The following is a 26791-nucleotide window of genomic DNA, read 5'->3' as shown; positions in this document are numbered from 1 at the left end:
ATATATATATATATATATATATATATATATATATATATATATATATTTATAACTGAGTAATTATTATATTGTTAAAATATAAAAAATTGATAAGGTCTCACTGCAAGTCACTGCAATTGAAAAGTTTGGAGTAATATTTTTTCATGTTTCTGAAAGAAATCCCATGCTCACCATGACTGCATTTACTTAACTGAAATTTGTACTTGAGGGTTTTCCAACTAAGGCTAAATTGATTAAAAAGAGTATAATTTGTATTTTGATTCCATTCAGTCATAACATAATTTTTAATTAAGACATTTTGCTTAGGTAAAGTTGACACTATACTATATCATTTTACTGAAGATTAGACTGGTCAAATAAAATTATAATAATTTCATATTTATTTTATAATTAAAGATTATTAAGTTATTATAATAATACTGCATCATATTATAATACTTTTTAAATTGTTAAAATATAACATTTGATAAGTGGTCTCGTAATTTATCATAAATCTGATAAGTTTCTCACTCTTACAGCCAGAAAAAGCTTGCTTTGCTTTGAAGCACTGTACATGAATCACTTTATTTTGGCCGTCATTCAAAGTGCATGCAGTCTATCCTCTGATGCCCTGTTAGAGAGATCAAAAATTTCCATCCGCTCCAAATTTCCATCTTCCACCTTCATCCTTTTCCTCAGAGACTTTTTTTTACCGGCTGTCAAAACAGGACACATCAATGGCATCTCAGAAGAGGTGTGCTTCTCGTTTCCTGTCTGAGTGCTAGCTCCAGAAAGCTTTAGCTTTCCACTCCCAAAGAATAGTGTCAAGCAGTCTGCATGACATCCTCTGAGCTGGCAGTTCAGCAGACAATGCTTTTAATGCAGATTTTAATCGCTTCCACACTACTAAAGTTATACCATCGGGATTGACACGTGGTTGTGACTGGGAGAGAAGTTGTCGTTTTTACATTTTACTCACGCAAATGTGCACTATTTGCAAGTATCTGTAGACAAACCCACAAAAAGACAGTTTTTAGCTTTCAGTCATTGCCCCTTGCTTATTTTACTGTTAGAACTTCCATTCGAGATGCATTAGCTTTATTAAATGCGATAGAGAGAGTCGCATAAATCGTACAAGCATGAGGTCTGTGCAATGAATATAATTACGGCTCTGAGTTAATTAACGATTATGTCTGGAAATAATTAAACTATTCTGCATTTACTTTCCCTCTCTTCAAATGATTTGGTAATCAACACCACTTGGGTTCATTGAAGATGGTATAAATCTATTCCAATTTATATTGATTGCTTAATGATAACTGCACACTTTTAAAATAAGGCATTTATTTACAGAAATGTAAAAATTAATTAATTAAAAAGTACCTAAAGCACCCTTAAGATACCACGTGGCATACCACAAAAGATCTGACGACCATCAACCAATCAGTATTTTGGTACTTGAGTACTTTTTAATCAGATAAAGAGAGAGTGAGCAGGTTGTTTGATTGAATCCGAGAGGGCTGAGAGTGGTTGTTTCCTCATTGCAGTATCTCGATTCTTCAGCCTTGGCTGGCTGCACCTCCTCAGGATTCATGAGTTACTCTCGCACCCAGGGAGGGTGATAATGAGATTGGCTCTGGGCCATCAACCTCACCATTTTTACTGGCCATGCCATGCCAACTTACTGGTACACACACACACACAAACATTAACAAGTACAGACAGAGATATGCGTGGATGGGCACATGCATGCTTCACTACTCTATGTACAATTGCAATCGCATCTGAAGCCATGCAGTGTAAACAAGTGTTAAAAATGAACTGTAATGAAGGCTGTTCCTTCAGGCCAGGTGGAAAGTGAGTAGAGCTCTGCATTTCATTACAGATTGCAAATGTTGATGTAAAGATGGTTAATAAAATAAGATAACTTTAACCAGATTTTTCGTTAATATTTTATTTTGATAGTCTACTAACTATGCAACTACATGTCAACTATTAGTCATAAGAGTATTGGTAGACTTAGCATCTGCTAACACTAATTTGTTGGTCCCCCATAAGACATTCCGCTGACTATAAGTAACTTGACTATAAGTCAACTTATTCTGCAAGACCCAACCCTAATCCTAATTCAGTGTTGGGAAAGTTCACTTTCTACATTAACTAGTTCAAAGTACAATTCACAAATTTTAAAATGAACTAGTTCATAGTTCTTTTTTTCCATATGTTGCTGCTATTGTTTTTCACAATTATTGCCACAGCCCATATAGAATCACAGACAGCAATTATTTTATCAGTTTTAACAATGAAGCTATGCGTCAGACTTCATCTTCATATCCAATTTTGAATCCTTATCCAACAAGGGTTTACATTAGCATTGAGGGGACAGCATTTCCCCAATGTTGCTTTAATGCTTTGTCTCCTATTCTCACCGACCTTGACATAAACATCATAAAAATCTTTTAAATGATCGTACGCCTTCTTGCTACATGCTGCTGTCACCTCCATGTTTGTTTTTTTGTTTTGTTTTTTTTTTATGACGTGTCATGCATGCGGCGGACAGCGGTGCGGCACTGGTGGTGTTGCCAGATTGAGTGTTTTTCCACTACATATAAAGACCCGTTTACGGTGTGTTTTAGCCAGGTTTTTGCCTGGAAGGCTCTATAGAAATCTGGCACCCTATTGAACGAAGTTAACCTGAGAGAGCGTGCCGTTAACAGACACCAAAATGAACGAGTTCACAGTAACGTTCATCAGGCTTTAATAAAGCATGTTCAGTTCACGTTCGGCCAAAATATATACGAGTTCATGAACTATCGTTCAATGAACGCGTTCAGGCACAACACTGTCCTAATTTAACAGTCTACTAATGCTCTAATGAAAGTCAGATCATGTAGTTGCAAATTTACTTATAGTTAGAATATTTCAATAGTCTACTTGAGAAAAAGTGTAATAAATATTTCATTTGATATAAGGTTTATATCCACAAAACATAGAACACACCTAGGGAGGCCTGATATTCTGGCACCATATCTGTTAATGTCCCCCTGCAATCACTAATTTTATCCCTTAAAACGTATCTTTGTTCATCAAGATGACATACTTAAAATAAAGGTTTTTTTTTTATAATTATTTTTTTTTCTTTTGCCCCCTGAAAATAATTAATTCACATCTTGAAATGGAATATAACTCTCGAATAAAACTCTACACCCTTACCTCACTGAGTAAGCGTGAAATCATATATATGCCAATTATTTCCCGCCTCCACTCAAACACACCAGCTAGTAAATGCTACACAATGGCAAGTGACAATCTTGGATTAATGCTTCTTGGAATGCCATTCATCGCAGTTTCAAGAATGGTCAAATTCAGAGCTGATTATAGCCTAGAAAGCATGCAAACAACACACTCCTCGCAATCACTAAAAGGCTGTCACACATCTAAGTTCATCTTGATCTCACAAAGTTATGTTACAATCAATAAAGCTCTATACTGCACAAATAATCTCTTATTTACATTATATCTACACTTTCTTTTGAAAGGATCTGTGCACGTGTAGACCCCAGCACTTTTGAGTGGAGTGGATTCTGACTAACTTAAACCTCTAAATGGCCACTGCATTCCCGAAACCAATACATAATGTCTGCAATTGGCTACATTATTCAATGCTGTAAAAACACATGAAATAGAAACCTTAACCAGATTTGAAAATCATAATCTAGGATTGTGATGATATCACAGCTGTTCTTTCTACTGTACCTATTCAAAGGATCCACCACTATGGCTCTAGGGTGAGACATGTCTCCCTCCAAAAGAGTCTTCCTGGTTTCAGATGCCCGCTCTAGCCTAGCCACGCTGATGGTTTTTCTGTAGCCATCGTTGGTCCAGTAGAGATTATTTCCAATCCAATCCACTGAAATCCCCTCCACATTATCAAGATCTGTAAGAGCACACATAATTCGGCTGCTGAAAAGCTGTTATAAAAAAATAAAAAATAAAATAAAAATAACCTTTGTACTTTTTATATGATTTCAATTCAAGCAAGGTATAAACAGAGTCTTTGTATAAGAAAATGGAGCGATTTTACAAACTGAAAACACCAATAACATGAAGAAGAATTACCATCTTTGAGAATTGTTTCCCGACTGCTTCCATCGACTTTCTGCCGTCCTATCAAAAAACTTGTAGTATCAGCAAAGTAAATGTTTCCCATTTCAGCATGATAGTCAAGAGCTCTTGGATTCGACAAGTCTTCAATAGGAACCATGTGCTCATTAATAGACTTCACATTCATGTCCAAACCACGGATTGTCCCAGGTCGCCCCTTTCCATAAAACAGGAAAAGATCCTTCTTGGGTTCTGCAAAGAGACAGATGGAAAGTATTAAGATAAGCCCTTTTATGTCATTTAAAATACTGGTCAAAAGGTTGGAATACTTATGATTTTTTGGTCACATGATCCTTTAGAATAATTTTTATATGCTGATCTGCTGCTCAATTACTATCAGTGCTACATATATGTATAATGATTCTTATTATTATCAGTATTTCTTAATGCTGCTTAAAATTTTTGTGGAAAGCATGATTTTCTTTGATGAATAGAAAGTTAAAAAGAAGGTCAATATTTTAAGTAGAAATATTCTGTAATGTATGTCTTTACTGTCAATTTCTTAGCAATTTAATCTGTCCTTGCTGAATAAAACATTATTCTGAGCATTTTTTTTTTTTATCAAAAACTACATCTGTATAATATTCAGTACAATTATTAAAGCATAAATCCAGTCAATTGCTTTCATCAATACTTCCAAAGCTTGAACATACAAATACTGTACCACTTCCTGGATCAAATATTTACTCAGTAACATTATGCAGTTTTAATTTATATCCAGTCTATTGATGACGATCTCATTATTTTTCATATGCAACTATTCATGTGTGTTTTGGTCCGTGAGGTTTTGTACTTGTTCAGAAGATGTGTTATAGCACCCCTGAGTGTACAACAGTGAAAACACGAAAAGCCATAAAAACTTGTCTTTGGCAGAGAAGCGTTGTCGTCTAAATGATGAAATACCTCATCAATGGCGGTGAATGAGTTAATAAAATAAAAAATAATTAATTAAAGCAAATTATGTAAAAACAATAAATAAATAAATAAATAAAAATAAGATTACAGTATCTTGGTTTCAACACTGCTAATAATATTAAATATTTACTGAGTGCAAGATCAACATAGATGGATTTCTGAAGGATCATTTGACAACAAAGCCTGGAGAAATGGTTCCAAAAAATTCAACATTGCGATCACAGGAACAAATTACATTTTAAAAAAAATATATTACAACAGAAAATAGTTATTCTAAATAGTAATAACATTTCACAATATTACAGTTTTTTGATCAAGAAATGTACCCTCGAAGAGCATAAGAGACTTTCTTCAAAAACGTTTTATACTTTATATACAGTATAATTATTCCAAACATTTGACCAGTAGTGTATACATTTTTATTTTTTTGACCACAAATCGGTTATGTGAAGAACTACAAAGCCCAATCTGGCAGAGGCAGAAGTGTTGAGTTACAGAAATGAATGGAGCAATCAGCCCCACTTAGCATCCCCAGGCAAAAATTATCTTGATTGAGAGGATTTATTTGACAAGCTCCAGCAATCATATTTTTGTTCACTGAGAATCTGTTTAAACAATAAATCTCCTGTTGTCAGATTAACACAGAACACACAACAGAAGCTGAGGTTATCCATGAGCTTGTAACAAGCTGAAATAAATGAACCTCTAGTCACAGTGGGGATTACACAAAGGGCAGCTCGGCCTGTTATGCAGCAGGCCAGTGGCAAAGGAGGAGGATTCTGGGGAAACAGAGGGACCTCACCTCAACATCTACTTCTTTCCTCAAGAGACCACACCAGTGTGGGTGAGACCACACAAATATCACTTCAATTTTTCATTCTGAGTGGAAGAGCTCTGCTACCTTGAAGACAATTAAGTGGTTTGAGACCTATATATCAAACAACAAAGGGGCTATTGGATGAAGGCAGCCACAGTCTTTTAACATAGCTTCTCATCTCATGGAAAGAGACAGGAAGTGGAACATCTGGCTGGCGTTATAAATCAGAAATTTCTCAAGAAGCATAGCTTGGTTCATTATTGCAGTCGCTTCATGCTTAACTCAGGATAGTCATTAATTGACCCGTAGCTTTCATTGTCAACTAAGTAAAACATCCATTGATCAGGAGAATCTGCGTATAGGGGAACAGAGTGGAAATGGCAGTAATGGCAGTAATGAATCATTCTATAGGCAGTCAATAAAATAACATCACAACCACGTGGGCCAATCTCCTTAAAAGTGAGTCTCCATCTCTGTCAATCCGAGTTAGTGCCAAGACTGGCACATATACTGAACCACTAAATCTTCCCACTTAATAGTGCAACGACACACGCATTTCAATTTCCAGCTCTGGATAGCTGACGAAAAATCGAATAAAACAAACACATATTCCATCACCATTTCTGCAGGGATGACGTCACATCTGGTGTCGTAAAATCATTGGGAGAGTTTTTTTGGTGGCAAACAAGAAATATATATTGATTAGGGCTCTCAATCGATAAAAAATATAAAATAATAACATTATATGGAATTACAGAATTTATGTTATTTTATTTAGTTATTTTTTTCTAAATAACTGATTGCATTAATCCTGCAAAGTCAACGGTATCATATTTATTACACAAATTTGTAAGGCCTCCAAATTAACAGCATGATCAAAACTTTGCTAAAAATCCTGTTGTACGCAAGCTACTACATGCCTTCTATCATCTGATTGATGGTTTATATTTTTGGTAACACTTTAGTATAGGGTCCGATTCACAATAATAACTAGTTGCTTATTAGCATGTCTATTATTAACATATTTGCTGTTATAATTTGCTTATAAAGTACATATAATGCATGACATCCATAATCCTACCCAATACCCTAAACTTAACAACTACCTTATAAACTATTAATAAGCAGCATATAAGGGGTTAATTGAGGCAAAAGTCATAGTTAATGGTTAGTTAATAGTGATAATTGGACCCTAAAATAAAGTGTGACCATATTTTTTAGCAAGTTAAGGCTTTTTGGTTTCATTCTAAGTATAAAAACTACAGAGCTATGGTCATAAACCTTTTTTAGGTTTTGTCTTTCAATAAAGGTTAAATAAGGCAATCGATTTGTCATGATTTTATTAGATAAACCGGCCTTTACAGGGTTAAATGTTAAACTGACAGCCTTATTATTATTATTATTATTTGCACAACATCACATATGAACAGCCATCGTGCACAAAAGAAAGGATGTGAACTATGTTGCACTGACTTTTGCAGGACAGCCCATCACTTCCCAGGCTGAATCCGGTACGACAGCGGCAGCTCCGGGATTTGTAGCTCCCGCTGAGAAGGCAGATGTGCGAGCATCCTCCTGGTTTACCATAAAGGTCCACTTCACACGCATGGCCCTTGACTGAAGAGAGGACACTGGTGTCACATTTGCAGTTTGCATATTCGTATGAACATATAATCTTGAAGAATGTATTTTTGTATTAAAATATATAATACAAGACCTGAAAAAAAAGCTAAACAGTGATGTGTATGATGAAGAAACCCCACCCCACAGATGCCTATACACATTTTGTTCAGTTTAAACGAACAATTCAAACCAGCCTAACACATACTTTACCTTTTGGTTGACTGAGCTTGTGGTAAACCCGTATTGTTTTTGCATTTCCTATGCTGGTTAGTGTCTCCGGGTCTGTGACATTAAAGCGATTTATCCGTAAAATGTCTACCACTGCTCCACTGGAGGTTTCAGAGCGGGTTGCGTACAAGTAGTCCTCAAAGACAGCTAATCCATGCAGGTGGGCCACCTAGAAAAAGGAGCATTGACTACTTCAGGTTGATTAGAGTGCTCAGAATCTACTTAGCTAGGTAAATATCACCTTGTACGCTCGGCAGAAAGCAGAACAGCACAGAGACAGTACTTGGTATTTCCCCTTTGATTTAACATCAAATTAGCCATTAGCTTAAGCTGTTATTAGACGTAATTTGACCTGGCAACAGCCCACAATCTGAATTACGGTTGCAGATTTGCAGACAGGGTGAAGGTAAGTGAATTGTGTGTATATGCATTCAGACAGTTCAGGAAGTTTGGCAGGGTCAGCCAGAGTGCATGTGTTTCTCTGGGGACACCTTGGTTCTGTGCATTGATTCTAGCCTACATGTTATCTCTGCAAGCAACATGTGACAGAGGCAGACTGGGAGCACTGAACCCCGCCCACAAATAGACACAAGTTAAAATCTGCATTGTGCATCACGTAAACTCACAGGGAGATAACCCTCTTTTTCCCTTGCTGCAAAAGGTATAGACGGTGGGCCGAGGGTCCGTATCTGCTTTACTTTTCGAGATGAATGATCCCTATGGAGGGAGAACCTGGATTTGTAAAGTTGGGACGGTTGTTTTATTCTCAATGATATGAAATGTGTTGCCACTCCCATTTATTGCACATTTTCCCCGAAATCATAATGTACGATCCGTAAATATGCAGGCAAAAGAGGGTGCCTACTATATTAGTTGAGCCAATAGCGCGGCAAGATACTGACATGGGATTATTACTATCCAATCAGATGTAGCTTATTTAGAACAGCTGTTACACGAATGATTTAGCTATCAGACACGAGCACCAGCAGCGCATTGATCGTCAATGACATTCTTTGTGTGATTGTAAGTATTCATTTAATTAGAATATATTTATATAAAATGTTTGTTTTGTACACTGTGTTGTTCAAACGTGTGTAAGCGTCTCGTTAGTGTCGTTTTAAGTAGGGTAACGTTTCAGCTGGCGAACTAGCAGTAGCCAGAGCCGTTTAGAATATCGTATTTAACGGCTCTGGCAGTAAATAGCATCATGCGATTACATATTTGATTTGGTGTAAACATTACATTCTAACGGTGACACTTCGTCCAACTCGCATAGACTACAGCTCCACTGTATGTTGGTGGATAATTACCTTAGACTCAAGGCGAACATGAACCTGTTGATGTTTAAGACATATATTTAATTACCAGTTAAATCTGACATAACGTTATAGAGTCCGTATCCTAATATTCTAATCAATATTCATACCGGAGAGCTAAGAACTCTAACGTTAGTTAGAACTGTATGTATTAGAAATAAGATTATCACTATCAAAGAACATAAACTGCATGTAAAACAAACAAGATTATAAGTATAACTATCAAAAAACATAGACTATCAAACAAAGTAGAATTATAATGTACATAAACCTGTCATACATATTTACTTCTTCAAGAGTAGCAAACACGCATCTCCCCACATGTGTACATACATACACACGTGTGCCCTAGTCATCTCCAAGTGACTTATTGTCAAAGATTAAACACTGACAGAGGTTTGTACATGGCAGGCAGCTCTTGCAGTTTACATGTGCATCTACCTTTAACACAATTCGTTTTTTTTACATGAGCAGTGCACAAGTTCCAGTATGACAGGTTGTCCACATATACAAGGTAGGTTGTGGATGCCTTCAGGAATTTCAAGAAGGGATAAGACTTGTGAAGTCTTGACTTGAGTGAGTGTGCCATATAAGCTGTAATGTTCACTCCCTCTGTTTCTTCCACAGATTTTTTTTAAAAGCAAATTCAGCTTTTTGACAGTCGAAGTACCTCGCGTTGTTTTAACAGCCTCTCCTCAATGATTGTTTTGCAGAAGTGCTTCTATCCATTTTCATATAGGTTTGTTTCTGTTCTCTCAATTTTGTGTGTGGTCAGATACCAGGTATAATCTCGATAGCAAGTGAAGTGATACCGTGCTTCTCTAGCCACCAAGTCCCTGTCTTGGATATGGAGAAGGAGAGACTCGTCCCTTTTCCCTTTGGCGGCGAGTAGCAATTTCCCGGCATGGAGTGTTTCCGTCCTTGATGTTAATGAGGCCGTAATAGGAAGAGTTAATTTTTGCATGTTTTTATTATATTAGTTAATTCATTGTGTAGCAATATTAAGTTTAACTCAAATCTAAACTCCCTGAAGTCATGTCTTTTTTCTATCTATCCTTCTTTCTAGATTTCTTTCTAACCTTTTCTTTTTTTTTTTTTTTTTTTCTTATCTATTTATTTTTTTCTTTCTACCTGTCTATTGAACTTTATTGCCTTAACTTTCGGGCTAGGCTTTAAGCCAACTTAAAAGTTTGCCAAAACATTTCATGTAGTTTTTTGTACTAATCTCATGTTGTTACTGCAACTACACTGCACATATCTGTATGTGTTGTTCATACTGTATATCTATTCTGCTCTTATATTTAATTTATATTACTGTAAATACTACTTTCTTAACTGTATTACTGTCCATTCTGCACTGTACAGGTCAAAAGTTTAGAAAACATTACAAATTTTTATGTTTTTGAAATAAGTCTCTTCTACTCAAGCCTGAATAAATGAGTATATATATATATATATATATATATATATACACACACATTTATTCAGGCTGTCTAATATATTTGATGAATAAAAGACTAAAAAGAAAAAAAAATCTAATAATATAAATCTTATTTACTAACACTTTTTATCAATTTAACATATCCTTGCTGAATAAAAGTATTGATTTAATTTAAAAAAAAAAAAAAAAAAAAAGACTGTCCAGTAGTGTATATTGTTGTTACAAAATATTTGTATTTTAAAAACATAGCTGCTGCTGCTTTTTTTGTTCTGTTTTACTTTTTATTCATCAAAGTATCCTAAAAAAGTAACACATGTTCTGAAAAAATATTAAGCAGCAGAACTGTTTCCAACTTTGATAATGAATCATCATATTAGAATGATTTCTAAAGGATTGTGTGATAATGATCCTAAAAATTCAGCTTTGCATCACAAAAATAAATGATAATTTAAAGTATAATAAATTGAAAATCAATTATTTAATGAATTATTTAATTATTTTAATTGTAATAATATAATCACAATATTACATTCCCCCCCCCCCCCCCCCTGTATTTTAGATAAAATAAATGCAGGCTTGATGAGCGGAAGAAACTCATTAAAAAAAAACAAAACATTAAAAATAGTACTGTTTCCAAACTTTTTGACCTGTACTGTATGTCCAATGATGCACTGCCTGTCTACAATATAATGCCAACCTTCCTTTGCAGTTTCTCTCTTCTCCTTTGTGCTCGTTTTATCTTCGTAATATTTGTCAAATGACTGTAGCACTCCCTGTGGTAGCCAGTGTTAGCTGGTTTGACTAACTGGTTTGTAGGTTCTTGGCTTTGTAACTTGTATGCCCGTACTGCCTCTTCTGCAATGATACCTTCTATGCCCTCAAGGTCTTTCCACAGAAATACTGATTTAATAAATTTCTCCCAACTTATGTCTGTGAAGGGAATGGTGGGTCCACCACTTCCCTCAAATATATGCATACAGCACTTCATGTTTTTTCATTTCATCCAAGTAAACATGGGCAGGAAAAAAAGTATTGTCTGTCTCATTTTTTCATGACGCTGTTTCCAAGCAATACCATTTATGTCAAATGTGTTAAATCAGAAGGGTGTATTTATTAAAGATTACAAAGAAATGACAGGATATCGTATAACGTAACCTCTACATTATAATTTTGTGTCAAACTGAATATGTAGCAAAATTAGGTAAAATAGTACAATCTTAAATCCTGGGCGCGAAGCGCGCCAGTGCATTCACAAACGCATCACCGACACTTTCCACGCACGCTATTGGCTGAAGGCAACAAATACGTCATGCAGGTCGGACCCCGCATGTAGCTGCTTGCTCTATTCGCCGGTAAAATAACCTGGAGAAAATTACCGATATTATAGTAATGTGCAAAGTGTTTGAGTGGCAACAATTTTTATTTGCTTTGTTGAAAAGCGTAGCGGTTACATATAATAAACTGGGTTATCCCTCGCCACAGATCGTTTGAAAACACGAAATCTCCCCTCGGCCCGCCGTCTAGTAAGAAATAGTGGCAAAATAGTGTGGCTCATATTCTCGTTTAAATATACAAACAGATGCTCAGCCATTCCTCCAGGCCCACAAGAGTGGATATTCCAGTATCCCCCCAAAATATCTGGACACTTACTGAACAATTTAAATTAAAATTTTGCCATTCTAGCAATTACTTCTAATCAAGTGGTCTTTAGATCAGTTTTAGTGGATATATAAAGTGAGTTCACACAGGGGTCCATCATAGTAATAATTAACATTTCCCGATCATTTCATAATGATACTATATGAAAGCCAGTTTCCAACTCTGAACCTCTTCGAGGTGGGTAGTTTAAAAAGAATAAAAATAAATTAGCTCACCAAGGCTGATCTAATCACAACAGTAATATTATAATATTACTTTACTTTACTTACTTTACTTTATACTTTATTGTCAGACTGTGTCTGAAATTTTTCTTGCATAACAGTATTTATGTTTACAACATTTAACATACATTCTACATTGACATTCACTCTAGCACGTACAATTATACATTTCATACAACATTTATACATCCGCAACACCGTCCCAATACTCTTGATCTCTGATTAGGTGTTTTTGTTCAGTGCAAGGATTGCCTGGTGCACAAAATAATTTTTCAGCTTCACTTTCTTAAATTTGGGAACTCTATACCTCCGTTGTGACGGTAATAATTCAAAGTCTTTATGCAGTATATGCGTAGGATTAGAGACTATATTGTTAGCAAGCCTAAGCATCTTCTTATAATAGGATGAATCGTAAAGCTTCTCAAGCGGCTGACCTACTATCTTTGAACAGATTTTTAATTGATTAAAAACCTTGTTTTTTAGCGCAACAGATACACTTTTATACCAAATAGAGTTGCAGTATTGCAGTAAGCTCATTATCACAGACCTATAGAACAACAAAAGAATCTGCCTTCTTACTCCAAATGACCTAAGACGGCGAAGAAAATAGATTCTCTGCTTTGTTTTTTTACATAGAGTATCAATGTGATCTTTCCATGACAACATGTCGTCTATAATTACTCCCAAGTATTTATAGGTCTTAACAAATCTAATTGTCTCGTTATGAATAAAAACAGGAGTTATATCCGCCATAGACCCGAATACAATCTCCTCAGTTTTACTTGTATTAATGATAAGGGCATTATTGTCACACCACTCTATCAATTTAGTTACACCTTGTTGATGAACCTCAGAACTATCCGAGTCATTCAACACAGATATTAAGACAGTGTCATCAGAGTACTTCAGAATATACTGATTAAACATGTCCGTTCTACAGTCGTCAGTATATAAAGTAAAAATTATAGCAGAGCTAACGCAACCTTGCGGTACTCCGACATTTGTAATGATTTCAGACGACACGGTTTTATTCACCATGACTCTCTGAACTCTATCAGTGAGAAATGATCTATACCACCAAATCAGATAAGGATTTACCCCCAGCTGTGCAAGTTTTAACACCAGTCTGTCAATCTGTATTGTGTTGAAGGCGGAAGAGAAATCCAAAAACAAAGTTCTTACAATTGTTTTGGGTTTGTCTAAATTTTTTGAGATAATGTGCACTAAAGAAGCAACTGCATCTTCAGTACTACAGCCTTTCTTATAGGCGAACTGCCAGGGATCTAATTTATCTTTAACTACCATAACCAAATGATGGAGTAACAGTCTCTCTAGACATTTCACAATTACAGAGGTAAGAGCTATTGGTCTGTAGTCTTTACATTTTTTTTGGACATGATATTTTTGGTAGTGGTTTTATGTATGCAGTCTTCCATATCACAGGAACAACATGTGTGTCGACTGAAGATTGAAATATTGGTTGCCACACAGGTGCTAATTCATGAGCAAAATTTTTTAAAAGGCCTGCACTACAACCATCAGGACCCACAGCCTTTTTTGTATTGATAGATTGAAACATTTTCCTAACATCTTCAACCTCAATGACAATTCTCTCTGATGATGCTAGAACTACATCTGTTGTTTCTATGAATTTGTCTTGTTTGCCTATTAGTTCAAACCGGGTAAAAAAGGTGTTTAATTCATTCCCAAAACCAAGTTCATCATCAGTTACAATGGATTTTTTTGAAGATGACAATCCAGACATAGTTTTCATAATGTCCCAAACCTTTTTAGTATTATTAGTTTTGAGGGCTTTTTCCAGACACTTCTTATGAGCTTCTTTTGTTTCCTTTAGTTTAATTTTTAATTCTCTTTCCGTTTGTTTAAATACCTTAATATCTTTATCCTTGAACGCTACTTTCCTCACATTTATCATTTCTTTAATATCTTTAGTCACATATGGTTTATTATTTGGAAAAACTTTAATCTCTTTAGTAGGTATGTTCAGCTCCACACAGAAATTGATATAGCCATTTAACACTGTAGTTCTTTCGTCCAGTGAGCCTTCATCAAAAATGTCCCAGTTTGTCCAATCAAAACAGGCTTTCAGTTGTTCTACACTTTCATTCGACCATATTCTGATCATTTTCGTTTCTGGTTTACTTTTTTTAAGTTTAGTCCTGTACACGGGAATCATGTGCACAACATTATGGTCAGAATTTAAAATTGGTGGCATACATTTGGACACATAGGCATCCCTTACATTTACAAAGCACTTATCCAGAATGTTGTTGTTTCTTGTTTGAGTCTTTACATACTGTTCAAATCCCGGCAACAAAGTCTCCAATTTGCACTGGTTTAAATCGCCCAGTACGATCACAGGTGCGTCGGAGTAGCTGAGTTGCAGTTCGTGAACATAGTCCGCTATCAGGCTTGCTGCCTGAGATGGTTTACCGTTGGGCGGTACATATACCACGAACAACAAAATACAACCAAATTCTCTAGGCAGATAAAAAGGTCTTAAGGTCATGCCGAGAATTTCCACATTTGAGTCACATATTTTATATTTTACTGAATAAGATCGACACCATTTCTCATTAATATACACACAGATGCCTCCCCCTTTATTTTTACCTGACATTTTATCTCTATCCGCTCGAACTAGTGTGAATTCAGGAATTTCGAAAAGCGAGTAATATAACATATTATTAGATATCATTTATTCTGCTGAATTTTCAGTAGCCATTACTCTTCAGTGTCACATTATCTTTCCGAAAGCATTCTAAAATGAAGAGTTGGTGCACAACATATTATGTCATTGATGAAAAGTTTGCATTTATTTAAAATAAATATCAATTGGATGTGTCATTGCTAAATAAAACTATCGATTTCTTTCAAAATCAATCAATTTTACAGAGGCCAAACTTTTGAATGGTAGTGTATGTATAATAGACAGTTGTGAGATATAACGTTGTCATTAAAAATAAAATCACAATTAAGGAGAACGTCATAATGAAAGCATAAAACTGTAAGTGCAGTTTAAGGGTCCAAACATTATGGGGCCCACTGTATATAAAACATAATAGTTTACTTTGGAATGCACAGTATATTACAGAATACAGCTGAGTGCAGTAAGTGAGGTAAGAGCAAACCATGCTTTAAATAAAAATAAAAAGCTCTCTTGAAAGGGTGCCTAATTAAAAAGGTTGTCATCTCACAATAACGAACACGTCTGAAACAATTAAGTCAAAAAAAGGGAATAGAGAGTTTTCCGGCCTAGCAGAACTTTAATTTGTGATGGAAATTAAATGTGTTAGCAACCTCTCACCAATACGGTGTGGCTCACATTCAAGAGCGCCATTAAACCAAGCATACCCGCACCTGCCTGCATACAGTCATCTGTTGCTTTATGTGCGTGGCCTTCTACACTTTTCAACAATGAGAAGATCTGTGGGTTGCTTAGCTGAGGTCTACTTTTGAATAATAATGATCCATAATTACTGTCCTCTTAAGTGCACTTCGCATAAAATATTCAAATGGTGAATCTGTTTCTGTATCTTGTGTATTCGTTTAGACTAATTAATGCAAGAACAAGCTTGAAAGAATAAAACTCAGATGAAGCCACACACATACAGTTGCTGCTGGGTATAAATGTCATAACCAATTAATACTTGAAATCAATCTGTGTACAACTGTGTTGGTTTCTATCCTCCCCCATTAGGGATGATTAGAGTCTTGCATCAGACAGACAAACAACCTTTACTTCCCTTGACATCACCATTGTTGAGTATGTGCATCACAAGTAACAGTCTTTGTTAAATTTCACTATTAAGAGCTCAGTAAATTAAACAACATTGATTGATGAAGCATGGTCACATTAGCAAAGTTTCAAGATTTTACAGACAAAAAGGTCCATAGTCATTCTGTCAAAAGCGTTGTTATGCAGCTAACGGACAATTTACTTCCAAAACAAGCAGTTTTTGTTATGGACATGGAAAGAGTCACATGTGCAACGTGGACATGAGCGGAATCAACCTGGGAAACTTTTTCAACCTCATGCATGAGAAGAATTAGGAAGAATTAAGAAAAAAAAAAAAAATTATTGGTCAAAGTTGGCAGAAAATACATGTATAATGTTACAAAAGGTTTTTATTTCAAATAAATGCTTTTCTTTTTTATTCATCGAATAATCCTGCTATTACATGATCATTCATAAATCATTTTAATATGCTTATATTACAATGATTTCAGGAGGATCATGTGACACTGAAGACTGGAGTAATGGCTACTTTTACTATACTCTTGATAAATTAAATACAGCCTAGGTAAGGATAAGAGACTTCTTTTAATGACTTCTATTACAAAACCTTTGACCATAGACTTCTGAACAGTAGTGTATAAGGCTGTAAAATGACACTTGAATGAAAAATAACTTACTTGATATCCCTGGATGATAGTGTATCTGTTCTTGCCATTGTAATCCACCATTTCAATGTAATCAAGATATGCGTCAGCCCAGTACACCAGTTTTTTTACCAAATCCAATGCCACTGCAGTTGGCTGCTCAATCTTGTAATCCACAATTCGAGTTCTGTTGGTGCCATCCATGTTGCAGCGCTCCAGTTTGGCTTGATTCCCATAGTCAGTGAAGAAGAGCATCCTGCAATTGATCAGAAAAGAAAGTGCAATTATATATATATATTTAGATTTTTCACTTCTATTCTTATTTAACCATCTTCATGTCATTCCAAACCATGACATATTTTCCATATGTCAACAGCTAGAATTGACCAAGGAAACATACTTTGTGCTATACAGGTTCAAAACAACATGAGGTTAAGTAAATAATGAAACACTGTTTCCTATTCTCTTAAAAGTACACATTACTGTGGCTGTTCCTGTATATATGTATATATAAAAAGACCTCATTAGTGACATGCATAAATGCATTTATCAAATGACACCATCCTCCTTTGAAGTATTTCAATTACAGTAGCCCTGTTCCAAAAAGGTACTTTTTTTCCCTTTTGTGTATGCAAATTAATTATTATGGTAGATGACCAAGCTACAAAAAATACAAAAAGTCTACCAGTGAATGCAAAGTGTGCTAGACTGAGTGTTCAAGCTCTAACAACTTCAGATACCTAGTGGCTGATACTGCAAACACATAATTTAATTAGGAATTTAACAAGGAAAGAGTTCACACTCAGCCTGTGTTCCCCAAGTGCTTAATTGCTCCGGAGAAGCAAACATAAAACATAAAGGAAATTAAAAAACTTCACCGTAAGGAGCTTTTTATCATGGCAGATCCATCTCGTAGTCAGTTGTTATCCAGAATTCTTTGCAGCACAATATCAACCTTTTCTTGTAAGTCATTCATTTGTCCCTTGGGGTCTGAAGTCGCAGAACTCATTAAAATTTTCAAAGTCAGACTTCTAGCTGATTAGAATATTAGTAAAAGATGTAAAAAAAAAAACAAAAAAAAAACATGTCTCTCTAAGGCTTCTGCTTCTTGACCCTTATCAAGTCTTTTGTTTTCTGAATGCGAGAAATAATTGAACCTTGTATCAGTGATTCTTTTCCTGCCTGCCAACAATAAAAAACTAATTGGATCCTGTAACACTTACAAAGTTCCCGTTCACTGTGGTGTGTTTTTCTTGCTGTTTTCCTCAGCCAGATTTTTTTCCCCTTCACATTTGGAACAGTTCAGCTCTCAGTACAGAAACTGATACTACATTGTTCCATAAAGAAAAGAACAATTCATACCAGAAGAAAAAACAAAACAAAACACAGACAGCATTGTTCTGTTATGTTAAAAGCTGTTCAAACATGATTATAAATCAGATAGACATACTCTCCGCCACTTCCTCAGACTGCCCACAGTCTGTTCACTGACCATCTAATGCATATTGTACAAAAATCTGGACAGCCCATTTTCAATTTGGCAAGATTCATAGTTTTAAACTGGCATATCTTAAAAATGCAACACACCGTTGAAAAGCAGCTTTAAAGTAAAGAATGAATATATTATATAATAATAATAATAATAATAATAATAATAATACAATAATACAATATACAATACTGTTCAAAAGTTTGGTGTCCGTAAAGGATTTATTACTCTTATTCAGCAAGGATGCATCAAAGGCATTTACAAAGTTACAAAAGATGAAAGAAAAAGATGAAGAGACATCAGCATATTAGAGTGATTTCTGAAGAATCATGTAACACTGAACACTGTAATAATGATGCTGAACATTCGGCTACCATTACAGGATGGTCACATTTCGGGGACCAATTCCAAACTAAGTAATTAATGATTAACTATGAGCTTTAACTCAGCAAAACTCATATTTTGCTGCTTATTAATAGTTAGTAAGGTAGTGGTTACATTTAGATATTGAGTAGGGTTAAGGGATCTAAAATACAGTCATGTAGAAGGCATTAATATGTGTTTAAATATTATTATATTATATTATATTATATTATATTATATTATATTATATTATATTATATTATATTATATTATATTATATTATATTATAGCCCCCTTTAACTTGTTTAGGTCAGTGTAAAGAAGATAATCTCTTTCTGAGCAAGCCACTGCCACATGTTAGATTCAAGCACTACTCATTGTGATTTTTAACTCCAAAATAAATGACAAACAGAAGGATAAAGCTGATAATGTATCTGCAAGTTCACTGTCTTTCTCCTATTTTATGAAAGCAAAGCTATCATACAGCAATCCATGATCTTATTCACTCATCCACATTTAATCTGTGGGACAGCTTGCAATCTGCACAGAATAAATATAACATACTGTATTTTAGATAAATATTTATTTATATATCATTTAATGTTATTGGTAGATAAAGGATTTTCTTTATAATTGCAGATACTTAAATTCAACAAATTAATAAGGAGTGAATGGCCTTGTGTCATCATTTTTGCAGTTATTGTTTTTATAAATAGCTCATTTAATATAACAGTCAGAACAAAATATAATCCCTCCAAATTATACAGTTTATTAGACTGATTGTAGACATTATCGCCAAACAATGTAGCAACTTGCTACATTTATAGAATATGTAATCCTTATCCAATCAGAATCTAGAATTGGAATTATTCAAATAGTAATCATTTAGATTTCATAATAATTCGTAGCGACATTCAACAAGTCTGAAATATCTCCCATAAGTGAAACAATGAAGGCAATAAAGCAAAATGAATTAAAAATAGATCCATAACTTGTGTATATGCTGTATATTGCTCTTGCACTCTTGCACTGTGTGTGTGTGTTTGATGCAAACAAACATTTGCCACCATTGTTCACTGTATATTATTTATACATCTGATTCTAATAATACAAACAGATGAGACATGGATGCAGAAGATATTATTGCAGTGAATTTTCTAATACTTTATTTGTTTGGTGGTTAGATAACAAACTCAATAAGCCCAGACAAACCACAAAACACAATGGTAACCAATCTGACCCAGTCATACATGTCATTTGCTGCTTTAGACCTTTGACCCTGACTTTAAGTAATCACTGTATGGTGACACAATGGTCCAACCCAAACCCGGAGTGCAGGGGAATTTCATTACTGTAGAGAATACTGAACAGAAAATGCCTCCCCTTTCTTTCACCAAGACAGATTACCAAACAAGAGGGGGATAGCGGATGTATAAAGATGTGTGCACTGCTTTGTTTTCATTTTGCTCTAAATCAAATTCAAGTTTCACACTCTCTCCTCACAAAAACCTCTCACCCTGCTTTTTCAAATTGATTTGGGGATTTTAAGTTAGACTTTGAAAAGCGAGGTAAAAGCAAGTTCAGTCTTATTCCCTCTCTGGGATTTTTGTTTCAAATTAGAAAGCAGAATTTTACATAAAGCCTCTCTAAAATCATACAACAGGCTTTTTCAGGAAAGCAGGCAAGAAATTGGCAAAAAAAAAAAAAAAAAAACGTATCAGTGCCACAAACGAAACACTTAACGTTTTGTGAACTCTTTCTATAACTACTATGCCACATGCTGAGCCACTATCACAAACTACCCCAATTTCTTTTGTTTTCACTCAAGTGCTCCAGGCTGACAGACCTCCTGCGTTCCCTCAGCCTCCCTTACACACAAGCAGCTCCAACCTCATCTAGCCAATTACTGGAGGAGGACCAGAAAAGCAGAATGGCTATTTAATGTATTAAACTGCACTTTGCTGAAGCCTGGAGGTTTAACCACTGCACTCCTCTCCCACTTTCGTGTGAGGACACTGGCTGGATGCACTGAAGGGCATGTACAAATGCGAGAGAGCCATTCCCGTGGGTTGTGTTCATGTAAATGCACCAACAGCATGTTGAAAAAATACATATACAGTATTGTTCAAAATAATAGCAGTACAATGTGACTAACCAGAATAATCAAGGTTTTTCGTATATTTTTTTATTGCTACGTGGCAAACAAGTTACCAGTAGGTTCAGTAGATTCTCAGAAAACAAATGAGACCCAGCATTCATGATATGCACGCTCTTAAGGCTGTGCAATTGGGCAATTAGTTGAATTAGTTGAAAGGGATGTGTTCAAAAAAATAGCAGTGTGGCATTCAATCACTGAGGTCATCAATTTTGTGAAGAAACAGGTGTGAATCAGGTGGCCCCTATTTAAGGATGAAGCCAACACTTGTTGAACATGCATTTGAAATAGGGATGCACGATATTGGATTTTGGCCGATATTCTATATGCCGATATTTTCAAAATAATTTTGGCCGATGCCGATACCGATATATATACAAATATATACTGATATATTTAAACTTTAATTTTACTGAAGAGAAATCCATGTATCTCTTCTGTACTGATTCTACCATAAATTTATTATTTTACAAATGTAGACAGACATTCACATCTGAAAAACAGGTCAATTATTTCACTTGGAGAATATCGGTTTGGCTCATCGGCAGAAATATTCATATCGGCCGATACCGATAATGGTCATTTTAAGCTTTTATCGGCCGATACCGATATTGTGCCGATATTATCGTGCATCCCTAATTTGAAAGCTGAGGAAAATGGGTCGTTCAAGACATTGTTCAGAAGAACAGCTTACTTTGATTAAAAAGTTGATTAGAGAGGGGAAAACCTATAAAGAGGTGCAAAAAATGATAGGCTGTTCAGCTAAAATGATCTCCAATGCCTTAAAATGGAGAGCAAAACCAGAGAGACGTGGAAGAAAATGGAAGACAACCATCAAAATGGATAGAAGAATAACCAGAATGGCAAAGGCTCAGCCAATGATCACCTCCAGGATGATCAAAGACAGTCTGGAGTTACCTGTAAGTACTGTGACAGTTAGAAGACGTCTGTGTGAAGCTAATCTATTTTCAAGAATCCCCTGCAAAGTCCCTCTGTTAAAAAAAAAGGCATGTGCAGAAGAGGTTACAATTTGCCAAAGAACACATCAACTGGCCTAAAGAGAAATGGAGGAACATTTTGTGGACTGATGAGAGTAAAATTGTTCTTTTTGGGTCCAAGGGTCACAGGCAGTTTGTGAGACGACCCCCAAACTCTGAATTCAAGCCACAGTACACAGTGAAGACAGTGAAGCATGAGGTGCAAGCATCATGATATGGGCATGTTTCTCCTACTATGGTGTTGGGCCTATTTATCGCATACCAGGGATCATGGATCAGTTTGCATATGTTAAAATACTTGAAGAGGTCATGTTGCCCTATGCTGAAGAGGACATGCCCTTGAAATGGTTGTTTCAACAAGACAATGACCCAAAACACACTAGTAAACGGGCAAAGTCTTGGTTCCAAACCAACAAAATTAATGTTATGGAGTGGCCAGCCCAATCTCCAGACCTTAATCCAATTGAGAACTTGTGGGGTGATATCAAAAATGCTGTTTCTGAAGCAAAACCAAGAAATGTGAATGAATTGTGGAATGTTGTTAAAGAATCATGGAGTGGAATAACAGCTGAGAGGTGCCACAAGTTGGTTGACTCCATGCCACACAGATGTCAAGCAGTTTTAAAAAAACTTTGGTCATACAACTAAATATTAGTTTAGTGATTCACAGGATTGCTAAATCCCAGAAAAAAAAAAATGTTTGTACAAAATAGTTTTGAGTTTGTACAGTCAAAGGTAGACACTGCTATTTTTTTGAACACACCCCTTTCAACTAATTGCCCAATTGCAAAGCCTTAAGAGCGTGCATATCATGAATGCTGGGTCTTGTTTGTTTTCTGACAATCTACTGAACCTACTGGTAACTTGTTTGCCACGTAGCAATAAAAAATATACTAAAAACCTTGATTATTCTGGTTAGTCACATTGTACTGCTATTATTTTGAACAATACTGTATAAGCGTTTAAGTTGGTATAATTACATGCTCATCATGGACCATAAAGGACACAAAAAGGCGCGTTCACAGAATATGGAGGAGGAACAGTGTTGAGCTCGTTTGATAAGGGTAGAAAGGGCCAACTGCAAGATTTTTCCTAAACCGAATTTTCTGCTTAATTTGGCCCTGTGAGGTGAATTAGGTGATCTTTCAAAACATATGGGAGCCTAAGAGAAAAGCAGAAACCAGAAACATATGTTTCTAAAGCCATATCCTACAGCATATGCACTGCACACCGAGAGCTTTCTAGAGATGAAAGCTAAAAAACCTGAACAATTCTGTATCTAGCCACAGGTTTCATTGGTCAAAAGGTCTGAAGTGTTTGCTTTAACTTTATTTGTACATTTTGTATATTTTTATTTGCACACTATGCATTTATAATATAATATGTATTTATATGTATGCATTAAATCTATTAATAAACTAATTCAAATACAGTATATCTTGAATGTCAAAAAAAAAAAATATTTTTTAATTTACTGAATTTATATGCACATACATGTATAGTACATATGTATAATTTTACACATATATACACTTTATTTATCAATGCTTTTATTTACACTTTTAGAATATAAAGTATCTTTGAATTAATGATTTAACTTGTTTCACCTGATGCATTATGTAAATCATGTAACACACTGAAAGTTGGTTTCCACTTAAAAATCTGGTTTAGATTGAACAAACTGGCAGCTGTTTTTCTCCCATACGTTTCCTACAGACACCATTTTGAGCATTACGATTCCTTAATAAAAAATATTTTTGGCACTTATAGACTTAAAGAAAAAAGACAGCCACCATGGATGAATGGACCATCTCTGCCTTTTCCAGTGAGCAATAAAACTTTAGCACTAAAAGGGCAAAGACCAAAGTGATGCAACTGGAGAATTCAGCCCTCTGTGCATTCCATTCAAAATCTCTTGAAAGTTTTTAAACGATCTCTGTGGTTGTTGATGATCACAGAAAAAAGAACACAGCATTTAGTCTCAAAGAGATGAACGGCTGCCATTTCTTTTAAACACGCCTTCATTCAGGGTATTCAGGATTTCATTTTTGTCAGAGTCAGAGCACAAAAAAGAAAAGGATGACAACCACACACCGAAGAATGGAGGTGAAATTAATGGCCTAGGCTTTCCTTGCAGTCTTTAGTCTGCTGAACACTAGTGCTGCAATTTAGGTTCACTAGGCACAAGGCGTCTCATTAAAAAAAAAACGTAACGGAGGGCTCTGCCTGTCCTTGCACTCTCATGAATAAATGGGACAATCTCTCTCCTGAATTCCTATTCTAAGCTCACTGGGAATATTACCATGGCACTCCTTTTAGCAGCTAATAACTAGAATAATCATATTGCCCTTCTCTCCTTTGAGTACTATGTGTTCTTTTACTCACTTCTCCCGAAACATTTCCACATTTACAGTGCTGACATGAGGGACCCGCCACCACCTTGTTTCAACTGTGGCTTTGTGGTGTCAAAACAAAACAAAACTCAGCTTAAGCTGATTTCTGCAAGGGCGTTCAAGACTGTGGGATGCTGGATAAATCATGGAATACTAATGACACTCCTGACTGTAGGAGTCGTAGCACAATCATGCAACCAGACCGTGCAGAGGAGTAAATATTTAGCTCTGGGAACAGTAGAGGCAAGACACAGTCGGAGACGTATTTGCCTAAAATATTGCAATATATGTAAGAGGATATAGATCATCAAAGGCCTTGTCAAAGATGAAATCTCACTTCATCATTTTCAACTCACCCCATCAGAGGATCCAAAGCGATTGCTTTAGGGTTCAACAGGTCAAGGTCTATCACTGTAACGCAGGTGTCTCCATACTGGTTGCAAACAAATATTCTGTCACTTGCTTGATCCACAAAGTAAAAGTTTCCTGTGAGCCAGTCGAAGGCTAATTGATCAACGTCTGGAACAAAGGAAAACATGGCCAATTAACACAAAACAAGTTGATATATTGGTGTGATTAAGTCATAGAGAATGGTGTGTTAATCAATTGATCATATTCATGAAAGACCTTATTCATGAAAATAAATGCCTAATCTACATATTATAATTGCTACTTCTACTTTTTTAGTGAATATTTTATTGTTCAGTGTTGTTCAATATATTATATTGAATATTCATTTAGGTGGAATATAAAAATTGCGTAATTGTAGCATGACAAACAAACTAGAAGAATTAAGTAAAACAAGCAGTGCACTTTTTTAACTAAAAAGAAAAATGCCTTTTGTTAAAGCAAACAAAAAGTGCCCCGTAAACTAAGACATATTGGTACAATTTATTTACTTTTTCAAGATCATAAACTTGGTCCATTAGAGGCTCTTAATTCATTGCACCAGAGATGAAATATGCTATAACTGAAATGCGTTGCTTTAAGTTTAAGCATGAACTTATTATCCAATTTAACATGGTAAAATAATAGGCTACTTATTAAATAAGTAATAAATCATTTTTGAATTGAGATATTTTAATGAATACTTAATGAATACTGTAGGATGAACTACACAAATGTGCATAAACTATTTAATGTAGTGGTAAATAAATTATAAGCTCTGTTAGCTTCCATTCAGCTTGCACTGATAAGCACTACACAGTCAAGCAGAAATCAGTGTTACACTAATTTTTTTTTTCAATATTAGAAGATCAGGACTCATGAATAAAAGACAAAATGTACTGAATTTTTAACAACAATTTAAAGTCCTGTTTCAGATTTTCTTTTTCTTTTTCTTTTTTTGCATTAGTACTTAACATGAAACTCAGGGACTTAAGAATGGGCTCCCCCAAAAGCCAATCATTGTATTGATAATTATACCATATATTGATATACAACCATACAATTTGTTATCTTGCTTGGTCTCACAATTCATCAAAATTAATCAGTGCATTAGTTTTCTTATTGTAACTTTAATGTAACTGTTTAACAGGAGCCGTACCATGAAGATTCTGGACTGTCTTTACTTCCTGTTCTTTAGTGAAGCCACTCGCTTTCCTCATCCTGGCACACCGGAGTTGTCCGGAGGACTCTGAGGATGTGACCCAGCATACTGATTCCTCTTTATGGTTGAAATCCAAGCCATGAGTTCCATTTGAGTCCAGTTGTTTGAGGGTTTGCAGGCGGGATCCATTTAGGGCTGTGATTATAATATTATCCGAGCTTCCAATCAGCAGTGCTGCAGGGTTTTCACCGAGCTCTGGAATAGATGGATAGGAAAATAGTGACAAGACAGCTTGAGGCCAGGTATTTCCAGGGTATTCCATGCTTTCAGTAGAACAGGATAATACAGGCTTCTGCAGAGGGCACAAGTAATTGAGAATCACGTCTCTTAGGAGAGAAACCCATTTTCAGAACACAGCAGTCAGCTGGACATTTCTATTCTTATTCAGTTTTGCAAAGTATTTCAAAATTGAATGTGGGTGTATAATACCCAATTTCAAAATCCTTTACAAAACTGAACATTGTATAATACAATTTGTATGTGTGTATATATGCAAAAATGTGTGTGTATTTCTCTTTCTGTGGCAGACAGACACACACACACAGTATGTATACAGGTATAATATAATTAAAATAAACCAACAAAGATCTTTCCTTTAAATTCTTTTGCAGTGTATTTATTTTTAACAGTCTTATTAAACATTGACCTTTCTAATGGCTATGTCATCCTCTGCTGGCCCCCGTCAGACGGCCAGGAAAAGATGCATTGAATTTTATATGCATGAGCTTTCATATCTAATGGAAACCCATAGTTATCCCAGTGCAACAACCTCTTTCTGCTAAATTAATATTAATGTGGGTGAGCGCTGAGTTCAGTTAAGTTTATGGGTAATGATATTCAGTTTATTCCTCATAGGAAAGCAGTCACATTGATTAAACGTGGGACAGATTCTGCATCCAGCAGCAAGGTGCACCACTGCCTGCTGGCTGTATCCCACTGAGTGTACAGTGGTGTAATCTCCATTTAATTTAAAGCACATATTCAGACTGGCTGCAGTGCACCGCACCATTAGAAATA

At 35.5% G+C, this 26791-nt stretch overlaps 1 protein-coding gene across 1 annotated transcript in view; it reads right to left on the bottom strand.

Annotated features, from left to right (window-relative positions):
• LOC128019997 (low-density lipoprotein receptor-related protein 1B-like) overlaps positions 1 to 26791 on the bottom strand; it is a 199717-nt gene that overhangs the window by 122200 nt on the left and 50726 nt on the right. The window contains exons 5-11 of the mRNA XM_052606482.1: positions 25712 to 25969; positions 24522 to 24684; positions 16801 to 17023; positions 7709 to 7895; positions 7349 to 7492; positions 4099 to 4335; positions 3736 to 3916 (exon numbers count right to left, since the gene is read on the bottom strand). Coding sequence (XP_052462442.1) covers positions 3736 to 3916; positions 4099 to 4335; positions 7349 to 7492; positions 7709 to 7895; positions 16801 to 17023; positions 24522 to 24684; positions 25712 to 25969 — 1393 coding nt within the window. The remainder of the gene's footprint in view (positions 1 to 3735; positions 3917 to 4098; positions 4336 to 7348; positions 7493 to 7708; positions 7896 to 16800; positions 17024 to 24521; positions 24685 to 25711; positions 25970 to 26791) is intronic.

Source organism: Carassius gibelio, chromosome A9 (assembly GCF_023724105.1).
Source record: "Carassius gibelio isolate Cgi1373 ecotype wild population from Czech Republic chromosome A9, carGib1.2-hapl.c, whole genome shotgun sequence".
Classification (NCBI taxonomy): Eukaryota; Metazoa; Chordata; class Actinopteri; order Cypriniformes; family Cyprinidae; genus Carassius; species Carassius gibelio.
Note: the sequence above shows the minus strand (reverse complement) of the source record. Positions and strands in the feature narration are given on the sequence as shown.